This window comes from Haliotis rufescens, unplaced genomic scaffold (assembly GCF_023055435.1).
Source record: "Haliotis rufescens isolate VD_foot unplaced genomic scaffold, xgHalRufe1.0.p SCAF_1, whole genome shotgun sequence".
Taxonomy (NCBI): Eukaryota; Metazoa; Mollusca; class Gastropoda; order Lepetellida; family Haliotidae; genus Haliotis; species Haliotis rufescens.
Genome location: NW_025963779.1, coordinates 33,298,477 through 33,321,619, shown reverse-complemented (window position 1 = coordinate 33,321,619; position 23,143 = coordinate 33,298,477). Strand labels below are relative to the sequence as shown.

Below are 23,143 nucleotides of genomic sequence, written 5' to 3'. Positions count from 1 at the left end.
GTGTTGCGTTAAACAAAACAAAATCAAACAAACAAGCATCAAATCGATAACTTGCTTAAAACATTGTACTCATTACGGCATATCTTCGCTCTCACCACAAAATTAAATTTTGTCATGGTAGAATGGAGCTAAACATACCGAATTTTCAAAGTAGAGCTGTGCGTTAGGTTCAAAATTCACTTTAGCTCCTTCAAAGACACAGGTAACACAATCTGTTATCTCCTAGTTCATCCTCTCTATCTGGTGTTAGATTTAATATACCTTATGAGCTCAAGGTATCAAACAAACGCCCCTTGGGTGTGTTCAATAAGAAAATCGGAATCCCTAGTTCCGTGGAAAGAGGCATGCCGGATTTACTACAAACGCCGGCGGGTTGTCAAATAAAGCGTGGTCAGTATATCAAAACAGTGAGTGAGTGAGTGAGTTTGGTTTTACGCCGCTTTTAGCAATATTCCAGCAATATCACGGCGGGGGACACCAGAAATGGGCTTCACACATTGTACCCATGTCGGGATTCGAACCCGGGTCTTCGGCGTGACGAGCGAACGCCTTAACCACTAGGCTACCCGACCGCCCCTTATATCAAAACAACTCACGCCGACTATCAAAACGCACTAAAAGATACACACTGGCGTTAAATCGAGAAAAGCGCCGTAGACGTGTGGGTTTTTTTTTCGGATATTTTGACCCGGGGTTTAATTGTGGCCCGTGCCCATCTTGTTTTTCTTCTACAGAAATTTTAACCTGGCGTTTATTCAAGACAAGGAATCTCCGTGAGCGAATCAGTACGCAGATAGTTACTGTTATGCTACCTACACCCGTAGTGTATAAGCGACCAAGACTCTGCCCTTGGTTATGACCGAAACCGAGGACTGAAACTGTACATTATTTTTCAAACGACAAAGTCCTGGATCAGTTGTCGGGTTCATGTGACACATTATCAGTGTATTTGTTTTAAAATTCTGATATTCATGTGAAAATCAAAAACACGTGTAGTCGTTTACGTGTTGAAATGTGTTCATATTTTAAGTGTAAAAAAATATCAATTAATGGAGCTGAATAATACGCTAACGGATCTTGATAACTTGTGTTTGAATTTAGCATATACATGTAGTTCCCTAAGACGTAGGCTACCTTATATAGATTCGTGTATCTAAAATTGTGATAAATTAACAATTGCAAATGAATACATATGTTTATACACCGTTTAACAATAAGACGCAACAGCTACGAATAAAACACAGTCAAAGGGACATAACTCTAATACAAGTTCGTGTGGCCACGATCCAATTGAATTGAATTAATAGAAGCGTCTGTAAAATATATATAAATTTCGGATAACAAATTGTAGCATGCACATGCGCCACGTTTCACAAGTGAAGTGTAACATTTAGAAGGTTATAACACAGCGACTCATGTACACAACTGGAAAGGAGGGTGGATGTTTAACCATTGCCATTGATCAGTCAGCCGTGTCTGATCTTGAAATGTTTTGATAAATATCTTCAAAAGCTCTTGGTCAATGCAACTGACGTACTGATGCATTTAATATTGCCTGGAATAAAAAGTGATATATATGCAACTAGAATGTACTCTTCGAGACAATCCGCTTACAGTACTTCATTAACGACATTATCTGGCAGATAGGAATATACCGGGACGTCGACAGAGCTGGTGGGCAGTCTTCGCTAAGATGTCGAGTAGGTGGGACATATAATGCGTGAATGTTGGAAAACATGAATCATGTGTAAAGTGGTTAAATGATTCTAATTGCTCCTTGCGAATGTCTTCAAATGTCATTTGATTCGTCTCTCTAAAATACGCACAATCATATGCTAAAAATACTCATAAATACCATATTCAACAGATGGCATTTTGCAAAGCGTCGAAGGAGTCATGGATGACGAAACGCTGGATTACAAGGTCACACAAGGTCGAGGTTGTTTCAGTCATCTTTGACCGCACGTGAAATGTTATAACGCCGTGCAATGATTTTTTACGGGGTAGAACATCATAAAACACTAGCACTGCAGTCTATACGTGCTTCTCAACTGTGCAATAGGTTCAAAGGTCAACGGGTTCAACCTCCCGGTCCTCATCCCAAACATCTTTTTCTGGATGATCCACTAGTTTTGACCCCTGCAGCAGGTAGGCTATGATGAACATCAGCAGAGCGCACGCTTGCAGACAAAGGTCTAATCGTTTCTCACTGCTCCTGAGTGACGGCAGGTCATACAATGCGCATGCGCCAGGATGGTCACGTGACTGGTCCCTGATTTTGCACGTGCTGGCAATCACTGGTTTGTACATGGTTGCAGATGAAAGCCATGCTGAAATTAGGGGAGAAAGGAATGAGCACATTAAATTCATATTCTCATTATTACGACACATTCAACATTCAACCGGCCATCACTCACTGAACGATGACGTAATTATTATTCATAACTTTATCACTTTTATAAGCAGATCACAAATAAATGCACCACAAATTATTTTTAAGTACATGAATAGTAAATAAACTAGAACCTACCGACTAGACAACAGGAAAAGCCAGTGAGAGCAAGAGCCATAGTTCGCCTCGTTGGTGCCACGCACCTGCAATATACAGATGGAAACTAAAGGGTCTAGGAGAGGGTGCCACGCACCTGCAATAAACAGATGGAACTAAAGGGTCTAGGACAGTGCGCCACGCACCTGCAATGTACTGATGGAACTAAAGGGCCTAGGAGAGGGTGCCACGCACCTGCAATGTACAGATGGAAACTAAAGGGTCTTGGAGAGGGTGCCACACACCTGCAATGTACTGATGGAACTAAAGGGTCTAGGACATGGTGCCAAACACCTGCAATGTACTGATGGAACTAAAGGGTCTAGGACATAGTACCACGCACCTGCAATGTACAGATGGAACTAAAGGGTCTAGGACATGGTACCCCGCACCTGCAATGTACAGATGGAACTAAAGGGTCTAGGACATGGTACCACGCACCTGCAATGTACAGATGGAACTAAAGGGTCTAGGAGAGGGTACCACGCACCTGCAATGTACAGATGGAACTAATGGGTCTAGGAGAGGGTGCCAAACACCTCCAATGTACAGATGGAACTAAAGGGTCTAGGAGAGGGTGCCACACACCTCCAATGTACAGATTGAACTAAAGGGTCTAGGAGAGGGTGCCACGCGCCTGCAATGTACAGATCGAACTAAAGGGGCTAGGAGAGGGTGCCGGCACCTGCAAGTTACTGATGGAACTAAAGGGTCTAGGAAAGGGTACCACGCACCTGCAATGTACTGATGGAACTAAAGGGCCTAGGAGAGGGTGCCACGCACCTGCAATGTACTGATGGAACTAAAGGGTCTAGGAGAGGGTGCCACGCACCTGCAATGAACTGATGGAACTAAAGGGTCTAGGAGAGGGTGCCACGCACCTGCAATGTACTGATGGAACTAAAGGGTCTAGGAGAGGGCACCACACACCTGCAATGAACTGATGGAACTAAAGGGTCTAGGAGAGGGTGCCACGCACCTGCAATGTACTGATGGAACTAAAGGGTCTAGGAGAGGGCACCACACACCTGCAATGAACTGATGGAACTAAAGGGTCTAGGAGAGGGTGCCACGCACCTGCAATGTACTGATGGAACTAAAGGGTCTAGGAGAGGGTACCACGCACCTGCAATGTACTCATGGAAACTAAAGGGTCTAGGAGAGGGTGCCACGCATCTGCAATGTACTGATGGAACTAAAGGGGCTAGGAGAGGGCACCACGCACCTGCAATGAACTGATGGAACTAAAGGGTCTAGGAGGGGTGGCCACGCACCTGCAATGTACAGATGGAACTAAAGGGTCTAGGAGAGGGTGCCACACACCTGCAATGTACAGAGGGAACTTAAGGGTCTTGGAGAGGGTGCCACACACCTGCAATTTACAGATGGAACTAAAGGGTCTAGGAGAGGGTGCCACGCACCTGCAATGTACAGATGGAACTAAAGGGTCTAGGAGTGGGTGTCACACACCTGCAATGTACTGATGGAACTAAAGTGTCTAGGACAGTGCGTCTCGCACCTGCAATGTACTGATGGAACTAAATAGTCTAGGACAGTGCGCCACGCACCTGCAATGTACAGATGGAACTAAAGAATCTAGGACAATGTGGAACGCACCTGCAATGTATAAATGGAACTAAATAGTCTAGGACAGTGCGCCACGCACCTGCAATATACAGATGGAACTAAAGGGTCTAGGACAGTGTAGAACGCACCTGCAATGAACAGATGGAACTAAAGGGTCTAGGACATGGTGCCACGCACCTGCGATGTACAGATGGAACTAAAGGGTCTAGGACAGTGCGCCACGCACCTGCAATGTACAGATGGAACTAAAGGGTCTAGGACAGTGCACCACACACCTGCAATGTACAGATAGAACTAAAGAATCTAGGACAATGTGGAACGCACCTGCAATGTATAAATGGAACTAAATTGTCTAGGACGGTGCGCCACGCACCTGCAATGTACAGATGGGACTAAAGGGTCTAGGACAGTGTGGAACGCACCTGCAATGTACAGATGGAACTAAAGGGTCTAGGACAGTGTGGAACGCACCTGCAATGTATAAATGGAACTAAATAGTCTAGGACAGTGCGCCACGCACCTGCAATATACAGATGGAACTAAAGGGTCTAGGACAGTGTGGAACGCACCTGCAATGTATAAATGGAACTAAATAGTCTAGGACAGTGCGCCACGCACCTGCAATATACAGATGGAACTAAAGGGTCTAGGACAGTGTGGAACGCACCTGCAATGTACAGATGGAACTAAAGGGTCTAGGACATGGTGCCACGCACCTGCGATGTACAGATGGAACTAAAGGGTCTAGGACAGTGCGCCACGCACCTGCAATGTACTGATGGAACTAAAGGGTCTAGGACATGGCACCACACACCTGCAATGTACAGATAGAACTAAAGAATCTAGGACAATGTGGAACGCACCTGCAATGTATAAATGGAACTAAATTGTCTAGGACAGTGCGCCACGCACCTGCAATGTACAGATGGGACTAGAGGGTCTAGGACAGTGTGGAACGCACCTGCAATGTACAGATGGAACTAAAGGGTCTAGGACAGTGTGGAACGCACCTGCAATGTATACATGGAACTAAATAGTCTAGGACAGTGCGCCACGCACCTGCAATATACAGATGGAACTAAAGGGTCTAGGACAGCGTGGAACGCACCTGCAATGTATAAATGGAACTAAATAGTCTAGGACAGTGCGCCACGCACCTGCAATATACAGATGGAACTAAAGGGTCTAGGACAGTGTGGAACGCACCTGCAATGTACAGATGGAACTAAAGGGTCTAGGACATGGTGCCACGCACCTGCGATGTACAGATGGAACTAAAGGGTCTAGGACAGTGCGCCACGCACCTGCAATGTACAGATGGAACTAAAGGGTCTAGGACATGGCACCACACACCTGCAATGTACAGATAGAACTAAAGAATCTAGGACAATGTGGAACGCACCTGCAATGTATAAATGGAACTAAATTGTCTAGGACAGTGCGCCACGCACCTGCAATGTACAGATGGGACTAGAGGGTCTAGGACAGTGTGGAACGCACCTGCAATGTACAGATGGAACTAAAGGGTCTAGGACATGGTGCCACGCACCTGCAATGTACAGATGGAACTAAAGGGTCTAGGACAGTGCGCCACGCACCTGCAATGTACAGATGGAACTAAAGGGTCTAGGACATGGTGCCACGCACCTGCGATGTACAGATGGAACTTAAGGGTCTAGGACAGTGCGCCACGCACCTGCAATGTACAGGTGGAACTAAAGGGTCTAGGACATGGCACCACACACCTGCAATGTACAGATAGAACTAAAGAATCTAGGACAATGTGGAACGCACCTGCAATGTATAAATGGAACTAAATTGTCTAGGACAGTGCGCCACGCACCTGCAATGTACAGATGGGACTAGAGGGTCTAGGACAGTGTGGAACGCACCTGCAATGTACAGATGGAACTAAAGGGTCTAGGACAGTGTGGAACGCACCTGCAATGTATAAATGGAACTAAATAGTCTAGGACAGTGCGCCACGCACCTGCAATATACAGATGGAACTAAAGGGTCTAGGACAGTGTGGAACGCACCTGCAATGTATAAATGGAACTAAATAGTCTAGGACAGTGCGCCACGCACCTGCAATATACAGATGGAACTAAAGGGTCTAGGACAGTGTGGAACGCACCTGCAATGTACAGATGGAACTAATGGGTCTAGGACATGGTGCCACGCACCTGCGATGTACAGATGGAACTAAAGGGTCTAGGACAGTGTGGAACGCACCTGCAATGTACAGATGGAACTAATGGGTCTAGGACATGGTGCCACGCACCTGCAATGTACAGATGGAACTAAAGGGTCTAGGACATGGCACCACACACCTGCAATGTACAGATAGAACTAAAGAATCTAGGACAATGTGGAACGCACCTGCAATGTATAAATGGAACTAAATTGTCTAGGACAGTGCGCCACGCACCTGCAATGTACAGATGGGACTAGAGGGTCTAGGACAGTGTGGAACGCACCTGCAATGTACAGATGGAACTAAAGGGTCTAGGACATGGTGCCACGCACCTGCAATGTACAGATGGAACTAAAGGGTCTAGGACAGTGCGCCACGCACCTGCAATGTACAGATGGAACTAAAGAATCTAGGACAATGTGGAACGCACCTGCAATGTATAAATGGAACTAAATAGTCTAGGACAGTGCGCCACGCACCTGCAATATACAGATGGAACTAAAGGGTCTAGGACAGTGTGGAACGCACCTGCAATGTATAAATGGAACTAAATTGTCTAGGACAGTGCGCCACGCACCTGCAATGTACAGATGGGACTAAAGGGTCTTGGACATGGCACCACACACCTGCAATGTACAGATGGGACTAAAGGGTCTAGGACATGGCACCACACACCTGCAATGTACAGATGGGACTAAAGGGTCTAGGACAGTGTGGAACGCACCTGCAATGTACAGATGGAACTAAAGGGTCTAGGACAGTGTGGAAAGCACCTGCAATGTACAGATGGAACTAAAGGGTCTAGGACATGGTGCCACGCACCTGCAATGTACAGATGGAATTAAAGGGTCTAGGACATGGCACCACACACCTGCAATGTACAGATGGAACTAAAGGGTCTAGGACATGGTGCCACGCACCTGCAATGTACAGATTGAACTAAAGGGTCTAGGACAGTGCGCCACGCACCTGCAATGTACAGATGGAACTAAAGGGTCTAGGACATGGTGCCACGCACCTGCAATGTACAGATGGAACTAAAGGGTCTAGGACATGGCACCACACACCTGCAATGTACAAATGGAAACTTAAGGGTCGAGTACATTGTGATATAATGTGTGCTGGTACACGCATATATGCAAAACATACTGACCATACACATTGCATTCCTGATTAGAATACATTTATTGTTGCTGTTGCTTGTCGTAAACTAAATGGAGCGGGAGTTGACGCTTGGTGACTTAAAAAAATTGCGTGCCAGTGTACCCGCTCTGTATAATTCATTATGCGAATCTACCATGCAATAGTTTCAACTTGTTTAATTCCCCCGTATGATCACAATAGGTCCCCAGTACATGGATCGGGTGTTCACGCTCGGTGACTTGCATGTCATCGCACCCGGAAGGGGTGGAAATCAATCACTGGTTTGCCTCAATTAATTACAGATTACCTTGGACAGCTGGAATATTTCAGACTGCGGCGCTCAACAACAAAATACAAACGAACCTAATCCTACCCCTTTTATTTTCAGTAAAACAATATAATTTCTATTTGAACGCTTGCAACTTCCAACTTATTTTCTAAAAGGGCTTTGTTGATCTGATCTCACCTTGTTATCGTCAGGACGACTGCAGCACTGGCGGCAACTGCACACAGGCCAGACATCACATTGGCACCTACGTAGTACCACAGGTAGGAGCACTCCCTGGGGCAGAGGCCGGCCACGCCTTCACCCCCGGGGATGCCCAAACATCCACTGTAAGCCTGATGACAGTCCACATTACCGAATTAAAATAACAACTGTTTCAAAACTATGGAATACTAGAAGGGACATTGTCGCTTTGTCGCATTGTGGCATTGTCGCCCTTCCAAAAACAAGCAGAAAGGGTAAAACATAACCAAATGGCGACAACGCGACACATTGTGACTTTGAAAAATGTCGTATTGTCGCGCTTTGGTTAATTTTGAAGCTTTCTGCTCGTCTTTTGAAGGACGACAATTCAACAACGCGACAACGCGATAATGTCCCTTCTAGTATTCCATACAAAACTACGGAATGATAAATGTCATACACTGTTACACAACTGAAATCAGACAGAACTCGCTGTTATGATGAAAGTAGCCATTCCTGATAAACCTTGTTAACGTTAATAATACACTATCATGACTAATAGGAAATGCCTATAACATTCCTACAATGAACACTTCCTCATGTAAGCCTAAAGGAAAATATTTTAAAAAATTGTCACAAGACATTTTAAAAGAATATAGGTTGGTAAGTCGAATTAATTTTATTTTTTTTAAATAGATATTTTGATAACCTTTCCACTGAAACCTAATTGAAGAAGTGTTACTAAATCAAAACAATTAACCGCTCGTAATCAAAACAGAAAATTGTTTTGGTTGGTCTGTGATGTGAAACGAGACCTTTTGTTACATTCCTAACCTGGTCACTGCACGTATTATATACTGCCTGGCAAAAGAAAGTATACACCTATGTTTGATGGTGGCTAAAAGTGAAATGGTTATTCGATTGATAGTGATGACCCGTATTTGATACGGGTATAATAGTTGTGTTTTGGACTGCAGTGTGTCAGCTAAAGTTTTCAGCCTAGAATCGTTTTGACAACGTTTGTTATTTGTGGATAAAATCCAATTTTCAAGTGTATACTTTCTTTTGCCCGGTAGTTTATATACTGGCGAGGAGAAATAGCGTACATGTCCACCTACCGTGTCTGTTTGGTTTGTGCAACCCGCATAACAGGGGGAAATGTAGCTTCGAACATCCTCACCACACAGGGGAAAGTATTCAGTGACGTCACATGCGCAGTCCCCTGAAGGACTTCCGACCCTGCATTGTCACAAATCAGCACTTAAACATTCTCAGAGGGCCTTGAGGGAATTTAATACACTGTTTCGCTCAATGACGGGATAACTATGGGCTGACTGGCTATTAATAATGAAGGTTTATTCAGTCAGTCAACTGTTATGTAGTTATCCATCCAATTAGAGAGTGATAGAGTACGTTCGTAGAGATTTACACCGTGTCTGGACAGTTGCACAGCTCTTATTTTTTAGCTGTCAGTAAACATCAGGTCGTACGCCAGACAGTAGTCCTGCACCATGACCATGGAATATATTTATTTTATGAAAAAATAATAATCTAGAAACGCACACAAAAGCAAGTCTAGCCAGCTCAAGTTAGTTTATTCAGCATAGGGACATTTTTTTATTCTTAGAGTCAAGAAGGATGTTGTGTAATATAAAATTTCAGAGACTAAATGTCAGTCTAGCCAGACAGTACAAAGGTACAGTTTCGCAACTACCATTGGCGGTTGTGTATCAAAAGAAATTTACCAGTAGGCATTTTCTTACCGAAGATTGTCGAGATTTGCCGGAAAAGGCCGACCTAAACATACCACGTGACATTTATTCTATTTGAAGTTCCCTGTGGGTCTGATAATGTCTATCGCACGCACATGTGAATCGTGCCAGGTTTTCTTGCGTCTGGACAGATCTCACAATAAAATAAAATTTACCAAATTCACAATTACATTTATGCTTGTATCCGACTGTATTTTAAGATCGTTACCTCTGCTCACCAAGCCCGATGACATCCGGGTTTTCACAACCAAGCTTAAGTTGAAGCGAGAATGTTATCGTTGCCGTTGCCATGGCGACAGTAGCAAATTTCAGACATCCCTTGTTGTTCAGTTTGAGAAGGGCCAGGATTACAGCGCCGCCTATAGTACCCACTAACAATACAACCAGAAGCTTGAGCGCTGAAATGTGTATGAAAAACATTCATTTTAGGTTTAACAGCGTCAACAGGAATGTCTTAATTTGTTTGTTTGTTATTGAACGACGCATTCAGCAATATTCCAGCTAAAGTAGTCGCGTCTGGAACAGACAGTCCAGTCATTGACACCATGAACATCGATCTACGCAACTGGGATACGATGACATGCATCAACTAAGTCAGCGAGTCTGACCACCCGATCCCGTTAGTCGCATTTGCGGGGAAGTTCTAAGTGAGTGTTGGGAGGGAGTAGTGTTTTGAGCATCTTTTAGTAGCTCTCCAGCAATACCACAGAGTAAGACACCACGAGTTCGCCAATCCTTAATAAAGTAATTCTAGGCTATGCGTCTTTCGATTTTGTTTATCAGGTAGGTTTCTATACAGAACGATTGTCTAATTTCAGAATAAATATCCAATGATGAACAGTGGAAGTATCCGAGAATACAGATATACGAGTATAGTTATAACAGATCTGGGCTGTCAGGGCGAATCTGGGATTGCAAACCACGTTCAAATTAAAGGATCCTGACACGACTAAAGGACGCAACTCTTCTCATCACTTTACGGCGCTTCAGGCGACTGGGCCTATAGCGACCGCGTCACCTTAAGTATACGGATCCCTGTTTGGTGATATGTGCTTCAACAGACCTTCAGAAGAAACGGATACAGTATGTGTCGTACTCACCTGTGATGAGATAGGCCGGGCGTGTCGGCAGACCAAACTGGGCCTCCATATACCGAGCCTCATGACCCGCTGATCCCCCTAGGAACATGGCCACACAGCTGATGCCTACCAGCAGGATGACAAACACACAGTTGGTCAACAGCAGATAGACACATCTAGGGAGATCTGGGAACAGAAGACGGGATATCAGCCTGCATACTCCCATGAACTTGAAACTTGGGTAGATTGTACAGGGGACAGAGGTAGAGGGATCGCAACAGGGACAGAGGTAGGCAGGTCAAGGGACAGAGGTAGGCAGATCGTACAGGGGACAGAGGTAGGGATATCGTACAAGGGACAGAGGTTGGCAGATCGTACAAGGGACAGAGGTGGGAAGATCGTACAAGGGACGGAGGTAGGCAGATCGTACAGGGGACAGAGGTAGGAATATCGTACAAGGGACAGAGATGGGAAGATGGTTCAAGGGACAGAGGTAGGGAGATCCTACAAGGGACAGAGATGGGGAAATCGTATAAGGGACAGAGGTAGGCAGATCTTACAAAGGGCAGAGGTAGGGAGATCGTACAGGGGACAGAGGTAGGGAGATCGTACATGGGACAGACGTAGGTAGATCCTACAAGGTACAGAGATGGGAAGATGGTTCAAGGGACAGAGGTAGGGAGATCGTACAAGGGACAAAGATAGGGAAATCGTACAAGGGACAGAAATGGGAAGATGGTTTAAGGGACAGAGGTAGGGAGATCGTTCTAGGGACAGAAATGGGAAGATCTGGGAACAGAAGACGGGATATCAGCCTGCATACTCCCATGAACTTAAAACGTGGGTAGATTGTACAGGGGACAGAGGTAGAGGGATCGCAACAGGGACAGAGGTAGGCAGATCAAGGGACAGAGGTAGGCAGATCGTACAAGGGTCAGAGGTGGGGAGATCGTACAAGGGACAGAGGTAGGGAGATCGTACAAGGGGCTGAGATAGGGAGATCGTACAAGGGACAGAGGTAGGGATATCGTACAAGGGACAGAGGTAGGCAGATCAAGGGACAGAGGTAGGCAGATCAAGGGACAAAGATAGGGCAATCGTACAAGAGACAGAGGAAGAGAGATCGTACAAGAGACATAGATAGGCAGATCATACAAGGGGCAGAGATAGGGAGATCGGACAAGGGACAGAGGTAGGCAGATCAAGGGACAGAGGTAGGCAGATCGTACAAGGGACAGAGGTAGGCAGATCAAGGGACAGAGGTAGGCAGATCGCACAAAGGACAGAGGTAGGCAGATCAAGGGACAGAGGTAGGGAGATCGGACAAGGGACAGAGGTAGGCAGATCGTACAAGGGACAGAGATAGGCATATCGTAGAGGGGCAGAGGTAGGGAGATCGTTCAAGGGAGAGAAATGGGAAGATGGTTTAAGGGACAGAGGTAGGGAGATCGTTCAAGGGACAGAGGTAGACAGATCGTACAAGGGACAGAGGTCGGCAGATCAAGGGACAGAGGTAGGCAGATCGTAGAGAGGACAGAGGTAGGGATATCGTACAAGGGACAGAAATGGGAAGATGGTTCAAGAGACAGAGGTTGGGAGATCGTACAAGGGACAAAGATAGGGAGGTCGTACAAGGGACAGAGGTACACAGATCGTAGAGGGGACAGAGGTAGGGATATCGTACAGGGGACAGAGATGTGAAGATGGTTCAAGGGACAGAGGTTGGGAGATCGTACAAGGGACAGAGGTTGGGAGATCGTACAAGGGACAAAGATAGGGAGGTCGTACAAGGGACAGAGGTAGGGAGATTGTACAAGGGACAGTGGTAGGTAGATCAAGGGACAGAGGTAGGGATATCGTACAAGAGACAGAGATGGGAAGATGGTTCAAGGGACAGAGTTAGGTAGATCGTACAAGGGACAAAGATAGGGAGATCGTTCAAGGGACAGAGGTAGGGAGATCGTACAGGGGACAGAGATGGGAAGATGGTTCAAGGGACAGAGGTAGGGATATCGTACAAGAGACAGAGATGGGAAGATGGTTCAAGGGACAGAGTTAGGTAGATCGTACAAGGGACAAAGATAGGGAGATCGTTCAAGGGACAGAGGAAGGGAGATCGTACATGGACAGAGGTAGGCAGATCGTACAAGGGACAGAGGTAGGCATATCGTAGAGGGGCAGAGGTAGAGAGATCGTTCAAGGGACAGAAATGGGAAGATGATTCAAAGGACAGAGGTAGGGAGATCGTAGAAGGGACAAAGATAGGGAGATCGTACAAGGGACTCTGGAATGCGATGACGTCATGATACATGATTTTTTTGGTTAGCAGAGAGTTGAATAAACAACAAATTTGAAGTTGTTCATTATACAATGATAACTTAACTACTAATATACCAATCTTATCTATGAAAACCTAAAAGGGACATTGTCGCGTTGTCGCCCTTACAAAAACAAGAAAAAAACGTGGTAAAAGTAATAAAAGCGCGGCAGTGCGACGAGACATGTTGACCATTTGTCGTATTGTTGTTATGTTGACACTTTTTGCTAGTTACTAGTATTCAATGGCGACAACGCGACAATGTCCCCTCTGGGATTCCATCTCCTATCTTCCCTCCCATGAATCTAAAGTCCCTCACCTATGAGCTTCTCTCTAAGGGTCACCCCTGCCCTACTGCCCCGCACTCGACAGGGTTGCCCCGGGAGCGGGTTCTTGCCCCAGGTGTAGATGCAGAGGGGAGCGGCAGATACCGCCGTCAGTGACCCGATCCACCACGCCCCTAACCAAGAGGGGTCAGCGAGGCACTTGGATGCTACTGCAAGTAAAACAAGGATATATTACATCGGCTTAATACTTCAATCACTCATTTGCTTCTGCTTGTTGAGTGTGAAACGTGACAGCACCCAACGTAGAAGGAAGATTGGTGAAGATTTGAATACACCTCCATGGAAGGTTACGCCAGGTGAATATTCTTAAAAGCCAATCAGCGTCGAGGCATTCTCGGTATGCATTCAGACAAGCATGCCTGATTTCTGTTTCTCGAACACGAATATTATCGGGGAGATCCGAATGTTGTTGTGGATATGTATACATCCTACCGTTTCTGAGCGCAATGGCATCGACGCTGGAGAAGGTGTACTATTGAAGTTTATTTGTATAGTGTGGTTTTCCTTTCCTAAGATGCACATTTTCAAATCGAGGGGGTAAGACATTAAGCTGAATTGTTCATAGAAATGACATGTGATTGGCTCTAGAACCAAGGCATCCTTCATTTTGATTTAACGCGACATCAGACCTTGAGTATAGGAGTAAAGCTTCTGATTTTAACGAGATGGGCCATCTACAACTGCCCCTAGTTATTCCCAAATGCTGTACGTGTAGTGTACCTGTATTGTCCAGTGACGTGTTGCTGTACACTGCAGCGCTCACGTAAGCCACAGGGCGCCAGAAGAAATTCACCAGAAGTAATATTCCTACAAAGGAACAATCAATGTTAATAAGAATATTTTCACACATACACAATCACAAATAGTTTTGGGAATACATGTGATACAGTGGACACTAGAAGGTAATGCTACTTTATAAGTCATCCAATTCACACAAGCCGAAAAATTGAATCAAGTTTCAATCAATGTTATTATCCAAAATCATGTGTAGTGACAGGTTTATAACATGCTTTATGGCGTGTCTTAGAAGGAATATATTTGCAATATCAACATGGGTCAACAGCGCTCGTCCAAAAACCAACATCATCTTCGTCATCTGTGGATTTTATAGACGGTTCCAAGCTTTTGAAGACATACAGAAGATCAGTAACGAGTTGTGTAGCCTACATACGACCGGCGAAACAATTATTGATAAAATGATGTTCTGATAGACCTTACCACTATATAGAGTAGCCTTGGTCCTGCTTGCTTCGTTATGTTCAATAAACGGGGAACCGAGAATAAACCTAACAGGCTGAGCTGCACCCTGCACCATCATCATCAGAGCGAAGAAGACAGCAACCCACACACTATTTCCGGTTCCGGTCAAGCGGCCATCTTGATAAAACGTTTCATCGTTTTTCTGTTCAGGCAAACACAACCTTGCTTTGTGCACAGTCGTGTCGTGGCCGACGTTGTCGCCAATAACGGGGAGGAACAAGTAAAACACGCCGAACATAGCCCCAGAACTACCGTAGATGACAATGCTTGTTCCTATGAAACGCGGAATGTTTGAAATTCCAGTGCGACCATAGATCCCAAAAAACAAAATGGCGACAAGGTAGCTAATGTCTTCAAAGACAATGAGTTGGGTATTGAAATGTTGCTCTAGGGTCAGGGCCTGGGAGATGATGTAGGATCGGAGTGTCTCACAGATTAGGCAGATGACGCCAAATGCAATGACAAACACAATCAGGGGAAGACGCCGTGGAGGATGTCGTGATGCTGTTGCAGTCCTCACTACAAGACAGACATGTCTTAATTATGCTTCGGTGCTTGAAAACAAGAACATTTGATAATGTCATATTGGTGTTCATGACTTAATATTTTCTTCTGTGCACATGGATGGCACCTTAGAAATGCGGACACTATAGAATCCTAGAATGGAAATTGCCACGCTTTGGTTAACATTGTCGATGTTTGGTTTAGTAAGGGCGACAACAGGACGATGTCCCTTCCACGATTCCATGGTATACCGAGTTTCTGACAAGTTATTTTGATCTGTTCGCGTAAAGTTACACTTTGAGAAAACATCGAACTATATGGTGACTCACTGACTACTGCTACTGACATTTTGATTTTACATTGCGACAAATATGCGAGATGATTCTGAATTGTACGGGCTTCACATAAGAGTAATAAATAAGTACAGTCTACAATTGAGAGATTTAAAGCCACAGTGGATGCATGACCATACTGCATCCTTTGTGTAGCACAACTCATGACTTGCCCATTCATTGTTTCAGACGTTTTATGTACAGTATAGGGCTCGTTCCATAAATTTACCTTAACACTACGACAGTCGTAAGTCCATGTTAAAGTATGGGAGTTACGGTCGTCTTGTGGAACGGAACAAGCAGCCACCATCCTCCAGTTCAGTTGACATGCTTAATAATCGCCTCGGGGATTCACACAAACCTACATAGTTAAGTTTATCATGGAGGACGGTTTTACGCCGCTTTTAGCAATTTCCAGCAACATCACGACTGGGAGCACCGGAAAATGGGCTTCATACATTGTACCCATGTGGGGAATCGAACCCGGGTCATCAGCGCGACGAGCCACCGCTTTATCCACTAGGGGACCCAACCGCTCCTTAGTTTATCGGATAATTGACGACGTCGTCTATGCGATAAACCAATATGATAAACTTGATATTACGATCAGATAAATCTGCAAATTGTCCCTAGCAGGAACTCCTTTCAGTAACATCCGTGCAACTAGTGTCTGTGGTTACTTATAAATTGAGATAGGTGTTGCTGGTGCTTCTGTACGTACACATTTGGCACTATCATATGAATAGGCATTTGTCACCACTCGCCCCTTTCCGTAACCTGCAAGAAGACTATTCGGCTTGTCCCGACACAAGTTGGTCACGAATGATGAATAGGCGGTTCACCATAGTATGTATTCATACGCGGTTACTAAAGTTACTTCAGTTAGACACTTGACGGTAATTTTAAGACTGACATTATATGATAAAGCGGTTATTCCCCTCATATGTCACAAAAGGCTCGCGTTAGGTTTTATAACGAAGGCGAGTGGTAGAAAACCTAACGGGGCCCATAAAACCCCATGTAACCCGAGTGATACTGCTTCAACGACGTATCTTACCGACATGTTTTAATATTACATTTTATAAGAATTAAAACAAATTCCAAATAGATAGAAAACCGCAGTTTGATTGAGCTGAGGTTAACTTGTACTCTGTCACGTGACATTCATATGACTCGGAAAAAGCGTGAGGCTTCGAAGCGGGGTATAAGAGATTTATTCTCACGCTGAGAAATGTATTTGCCTTCAAGGCGGGATACGTCTCGTGGACCAGTCAGATCTCATCATTCTGACATGGAGGTATGATAAATAGTATAGTATTCCTGATGTATGACATTTACGATCGGAAGCACACACTAATAATCTCTATAACTCACTTTCTATTTTTATTGAATTAATAACGTATTTATTCCGGTAATTTCGGATATGTTTGAAAGAAGACATATCTGAATTACTGTACCTTGAAACTGTAGATTTGTCTGTTCCTGGACCGGAATAAAACCGGGAAACAACGCACCCGAAAACATATCAAAATCCATTTTGTCCCACAGCCTTTCCGGGTATCCCTGGTGAAAGAGATAGGAGTAAGTTAATCATCTTTACACATGCAAACACATCTTTGTTTATAAACGGTCATAATAATTTGGCTTAGTGTACAAAATACGACAGTTATAAAATAATGGCTATTCTTTAGAAACACACCACAATCCTTGAAATCCTTACTTACGTCTTCACAGAAATGCGCTGGTGAACTTTCCAAATATGCTAACTGTTCACTGCAATAACTCTGTACTGCCGTAGCTGTTTATTGTCGTAGATGTTCGCTGTTATAACTGTTCACTGTTATATATCCATCCACTGTTATGACAGTTCACTGTTTTATATCTCTACACTAATATAACAGTTCACTGTTTTATATATCTTTATTGTCATAACTGTTCACTATTATATATCTCTTCACTGTTATAACAGTTCACTGTTATATATTTCTTTATTGTCAGAACTGTTCACTATTATATATATCTTCACTGATATAAATGTTCACTGTTATATATCTTTCACTGATATAACTGTTCACTATTTTATATCTCTTCACTGTTATAACAGTTCACTGTTTTATATATCTTTATTGTCAGAACTGTTCACTATTATATATCTCTTCACTGTTATAACTGTTCATTGTTTGACATCTCTTCACTGATATAACTGTTCACTGTTATATATCTTTCACTGAAATAACTGTTCACAGTTTTATATCTCTTCACTGAAATAACTGTTCACTGTTATATATCTTTCACTGATATAACTGTTCACTATTTTATATCTCTTCACTGTTATAACAGTTCACTGTTTTATATATCTTTATTGTCAGAACTGTTCACTATTATATATCTCTTCACTGTTATAACTGTTCATTGTTTGACATCTCTTCACTGATATAACTGTTCACTGTTATATATCTTTCACTGAAATAACTGTTCACAGTTTTATATCTCTTCACTGAAATAACTGTTCACTGTTATATATCTTTCACTGATATAACTGTTTTCTGTTAAATATCTCTTCACTGTTATAACAGTTCACTGTTTTATTTATCTTTATTGTCAGACCTGTTCACTGTTATATATCTCTTCACTGTTATAACAGTTCACTGTTTTATAGTTCTTTATTGTCAGAACTGTTCACTGTTATATATCTCTTTACTGTTATAACAGTTCACTGTTTTATATTTCTTTATTGTCAGAACTGTTCACTGCTATATATCTCTTCACTGTTATAACAGTTCACTGTTTTATAGTTCTTTATTGTCAGAACTGTTCACTGTTACATATATCTTCGGACGCGACGTTAAACCCAATTTCACCTCACCTCACCTCACATATATCTTCACTGTTATAACAGTTCACTGTTTTATATTTCTTTATTGTCAGAACTGTTCACTGCTTATATCTCTTCACTGTTATAACAGTTCACTGTTTTATATTTCTTTTTTGTCAGAACTGTTCACTGCTATATATCTCTTCACTGTTATAACAGTTCTCTGTTTTATATTTTAGAGCGTCCGCCCGGAGAGCGGAAGGTCCAGGGTTCGATCCCGGGCCGCGTCATACAAAAAGACGTTAAAAGATTGTACTTGTTGTTACCCTGTCTGGCGCTCGGCATTAAGGGGCTAAAACAAGGACTGGTCGGCTCGGAGTCAGTATACTGTGTCTGAGTGGGGTATTCATGTTAAACTGCGGCATGGTATCTCAGTGAGCTAGCACTATAAATCGGCATCAGTCCGGACTAGTACAAGCAGCCACACACACACACATACACGTGCATGCACGTCGCTATATAAGTGCAATAATCTTGGACGCGACGTTAAACCCAATTTCACCTCACCTGTTTTATATTTCTTTATTGTCAGAACTGTTCACTGTTACAGTGGTTCACGTCTTTATAACTTTTCACTGTTGTGGCACTTCACTGTTGTGGCACTTCACCGTACTGGTTTATTGCAGTTACTGTAACTGTTCATTGATATAACTGTTTACTACAATAGCTGTTCACTGTGACAACTATTTCCTGTTACATCTGTTCACAGTGATGGATGTTCACGGTTATATATTTTCATTGTACACCTGTTCTATGTTAAATGTGTCACTGTTAAAACTGGGCACTGTGAATGCTCCTGTTCAGTGTAACAGCTGTTCACTGTTGGCTGTTGTCCCGGTCATAAATGTAACGCCAACATCGTATGACAGTTTCGCGAATCACCGCCCGTGTGGTTATCAGTTACTTGAACAGCACGTCACCTCACAACACAAAACAAAGGGGGGCACTGGTGGCCCAGTCGTCTAAGGCGCCGCGATTCGCTGTGCAGAGTTGCGTCCCCTGGACACGCCAGAAACCTATGCTTGTGGGTTCGAATCCCGGTTCGCCCCGATTATGTTTCTAGGTTTGTCAGCACCATACCCGTGCCCTTGGGTTTCACCAAAGTGGTTAACGTCTGAGACCTGCATCACGTCGGGCTTTCCTCCCACATTAAGCTGACACGCCGTGATATAACTGGAATAATGTTAAAAGCGGCGTTAAACCCAACTCACTCACTCACTCACTCACTCACAACTCAAAGATGACAGGCACTGTACGAGTATTGTCACAACCACGTCAATCACGCGAAATGATGTCAGAAAGCTTTTCGCAGCATGCTAATCCTTGCAACAAAATTCAAAGTTGGATGATCCAACCACAATGCACACGCTTTGACATCTGTTGTTGAGTGTGATGTCCAGAATATTACCGGTACCGATGAAAACACTTGTCAGGAAATCGTCGCAGTTCAAAGACCGTGCTTCCCTGTAAAACAATACAGTATACCACATGCCAATCTGTGAAAAACATAGTCAGGTTTACCTTCAGAAATGAATAGGCTTCTGTGGGGAGCTTGTCACCATTGATCACCAGCAGTAACAGCTAATCCTCCAGTGAGAGAAACCTCTGGTTTAACTCAACAGCTGTTAATGCAGTCTACATCATGCACTAATATTCTGGCGTATATGGATCTGGGTTATTAATTAATGCACATCGCCATAATTCATATTCATGTCATGCAAAATGATGCTTTATTTGTTGTTTGATATATAGCGAGGGAAATATGTCGCATTGGTTGGTGAATATTGGGGATATATCATTACATCCCATATATCTAGTTTAAATATTTTTGTGGAATATTGTTTAAAATAATATTGTCCCAGATAATGCACGAAAACATATTATGACTCAGACTGTTGAAAAAGTAATTTGTCTTTCAAAGAAATACATTGTTGTAGGATTTTTTAAGTGTAATAGATAGGGTCAGAGCTTTAATTAAAACACATCTGGTATTGCAGCTTCATACAACCGCACCTGCCATGCACACGTACGTAACTAAATTCAATTTCATCGTTTAATAATGAAACAATTTCATGCTTTTAACTTTTTCATAATTTCTCCTATTTGATCTGTTATACACGAAGTCGAACTGGAATATAAGTAAGTCCTTGACAACACCATTAAGTGCGTTTAGCGTCATGCAACTAATATTGTGAGGACATATTGGAGTGGTGTTATTTGTACTCACGTTTCTCTCACAGGGCGTGTCTGCCTGTGTGCGAGTCGGGGGATATAGTGCTACTATTTGACCTTAGTCTGCGTTGCCCACGTGACCCCATACTTCAAGCTAGACATAGGTATGTCACCGTAATTGATGTATTTACATGTCGTGAAGTGTATCCAATGTAACAACAGCGCGACCAATGCAAATAGTGCAACTAGTGCAACCCAGTCAGGGCAGTCAGGGTAAACATTGCAACCAGTGTGAACAGTGCAACCAGTGTGAACAGTGCAACTAGTATAATAGTGGGGTGGGGGATAAATTGGCCCAGAAATTGCTTGAAGAAAACATTATGCTTCAGACTCTTGAAATTGCAGAAATTGTCAGCCCAAAAACATACATTGTCGTAATGCGTTTTTACTAAACAATATTTAAGTTAAATAGTTTTAATTAACTACAATAGATGGGTTTGCAGCTGCAGCTGTAAAATATCTAATCTCTAAACAAAAACGTAGAGAAGACGCCTCGACTTTATCGCCTATACTTTTTCTCACGTGACTACGGGTTATGGCTCCGACGCGTACGATGCCCGTTGGGTGTGTCTAGGCTCAAACCTACATCAAACCTTTTATACTACTCACAACTTGCTAGGGAAAATTACCTGAAAAGGGAATACGTCAAACTGTGTGCATCTGTTGAAATAGCCAAAGACAGTATTGCGTGAAGATATGTCTAATTGACAAACGTCCGTTGTCAAGTGCCACACAATGCCAATAAACAACATGTGACCAATAATCAGTCAAATCACTTGTAAAAATGAGAGCATCTGACCAAAACTGAAACGTCAAAGAATCAAGAAAACATTTACGGGGTCCAAAACAAACAACTCTCAGTAGCGCGTATGTGATCCACGTAATACAAAAACACAGTCTTGCACCGTCGTCTAATGCTCCCAATAAGAGTCTGGATCGTTAAGTTGTCATGGGACGATTGGTCCACTCTTCAGTCAGAGCATTGCCGAGTTTATGTAGAGTTGCCGGAAGGACAGGGTGTCGTGAGAAGGCGGTCTGCAGCTCGTTCCACGTGTGTTCGATAGGGTTGAGGTCGGGTGACTTGGGTGGTCATTCCATGCGGACAATGGTCTCCTGCTCTAATTAGGCATCAACGATCCTGGCACGATAAGGTCGTGAGGATGAAGTCCTGTCCAATTGGACCAGCATTCGGTCTCACGTACACATATAGAATGTCACACCTGTCATCGTGCCCCGCTGTAGGACAATAAGTCATGGAGACCGGTTCTTCCGGCTCTACTGATTCCACCCCAATTGACGATTGAGCCGTCTCCATAGCGGTTATGTTCGCCTACGTTGGAATCCTGAAACCTGATTCGTGAAGTCTAGACAGTATCTCGAGTCAGCAGTGAAAAGTACCAGAGCCCAGTCTGTCCAATTGACGTTATCTTAAGGCCAATCCAAACGTGCCTGCCTCTGATGTCGGGTCAGGGGGATGCAAAGCGGCCTGATGGTGACGATTACGCACTGTCTGAGTAGAAACGTTAACGTCACTGGCGTTCATCAGATCATTTCTGAGTGTGGTAGCAGTAACGAAGTGATGACGTCTTGCTGCAATCACCTGTCTTCCTGCTTGGTGGTGGTGGAACGCTGTCGACCCACTGCATGTCGCTGGGAAGCTGATCTAAACGTCTGGTATCGATTCCATGCCCTGTTGATCACACTTTGGCTGACACCAAAGGCGTTTGCAACGTGAAGTTGCGTTGACCAAGTTTTTCAAGCATGCCTAGTCGTGTCTTTGGCGCTGAGGGTGCATTCGTGCATGCAAGTGTTGCAATCCTTCGCAGTACATGTTGTTGTGCTCTCTGATAATGATGTGCAACAATTCTGTCACGGGTTTTCAAGCACCTCATGCACATCGTGGCCATGACTGAATGTCCGGCCATCATCAAATTGAGGTCTTATCGGGGTTACCCAATCAATGTGTATCGGAATATTTCAATTATTATTTTTGGGGTGATTTTATAACATCACAAAGAATGCTGTGAGTATTATATTATTTTACTATCCTTCATGTCATGTGAGCAGTAATATGTATATGTTCATACACTCTAACATCCATACGGCGGTATGGGATCTTTAGTCACAGACGCAGCTATTCTCTGTCCAGAGTTGCGTCCCTTAGTCATGCCATGGTCCAATTATCACAACTGACAGACAGACAGTGTATTCAGTAATTTAGGCATCAAGGCCCATAGTACAATACACTTTGTACATTAACGTTTGAAGAAGTACAGCAACATGATCTTCATAGTTTAGCAGATTTAACATTAACTGACGGTGCTCGTAGGTTCCGCCACATTATTCATCGTGACATGCAACTGGCTCCCTTCAAACACTCAGCAGCCATGTCGTCATGTGGCTTGAATAACGACTAGCAACTATAACTACCTCTTTCTCATATTTATAGCCCGGCATGTGTCATGACAAAGCTCTCTACAG

General features: G+C 43.7%; 1 protein-coding gene across 1 annotated transcript; it reads right to left on the bottom strand.

Annotated features, from left to right (window-relative positions):
* Positions 1–1,181: 1,181 nt before the first annotated feature.
* On the bottom strand, positions 1,182–20,059 carry LOC124139433 (solute carrier organic anion transporter family member 4C1-like). The gene is made up of 11 exons (XM_046506477.2): positions 19,952–20,059; positions 17,013–17,118; positions 14,678–15,238; positions 14,180–14,266; positions 13,432–13,608; positions 10,817–10,981; positions 9,925–10,114; positions 9,063–9,183; positions 7,942–8,096; positions 2,531–2,595; positions 1,182–2,330 (listed from the first exon to the last, which is right to left on the bottom strand). Exons 2-11 carry the CDS (start codon positions 17,089–17,091, stop codon positions 2,065–2,067), a joined length of 1,866 nt encoding a protein of 621 aa, XP_046362433.2. The 5' UTR covers positions 17,092–17,118; positions 19,952–20,059; the 3' UTR covers positions 1,182–2,064.
* Positions 20,060–23,143: the final 3,084 nt, after the last annotated feature.

What these genes read in the sequence shown, in the direction of transcription:
- LOC124139433 (XM_046506477.2), bottom strand. Translation starts at nt 17,091, where the DNA reads ATGGATTTTGATATGTTTTCGGGTGCGTTGTTTCCCGGTTTTATTCCG. An exon ending in GCACAAACCAAACAGACACG is followed by an intron (nt 8,097 to 9,062) that starts GTAGGTGGACAT and finishes GACTGTCATCAG; the next exon opens with GCTTACAGTGGATGTTTGGG. An exon ending in CTTTTCCTGTTGTCTAGTCG is followed by an intron (nt 2,331 to 2,530) that starts GTAGGTTCTAGT and finishes CCCTAATTTCAG; the next exon opens with CATGGCTTTCATCTGCAACC.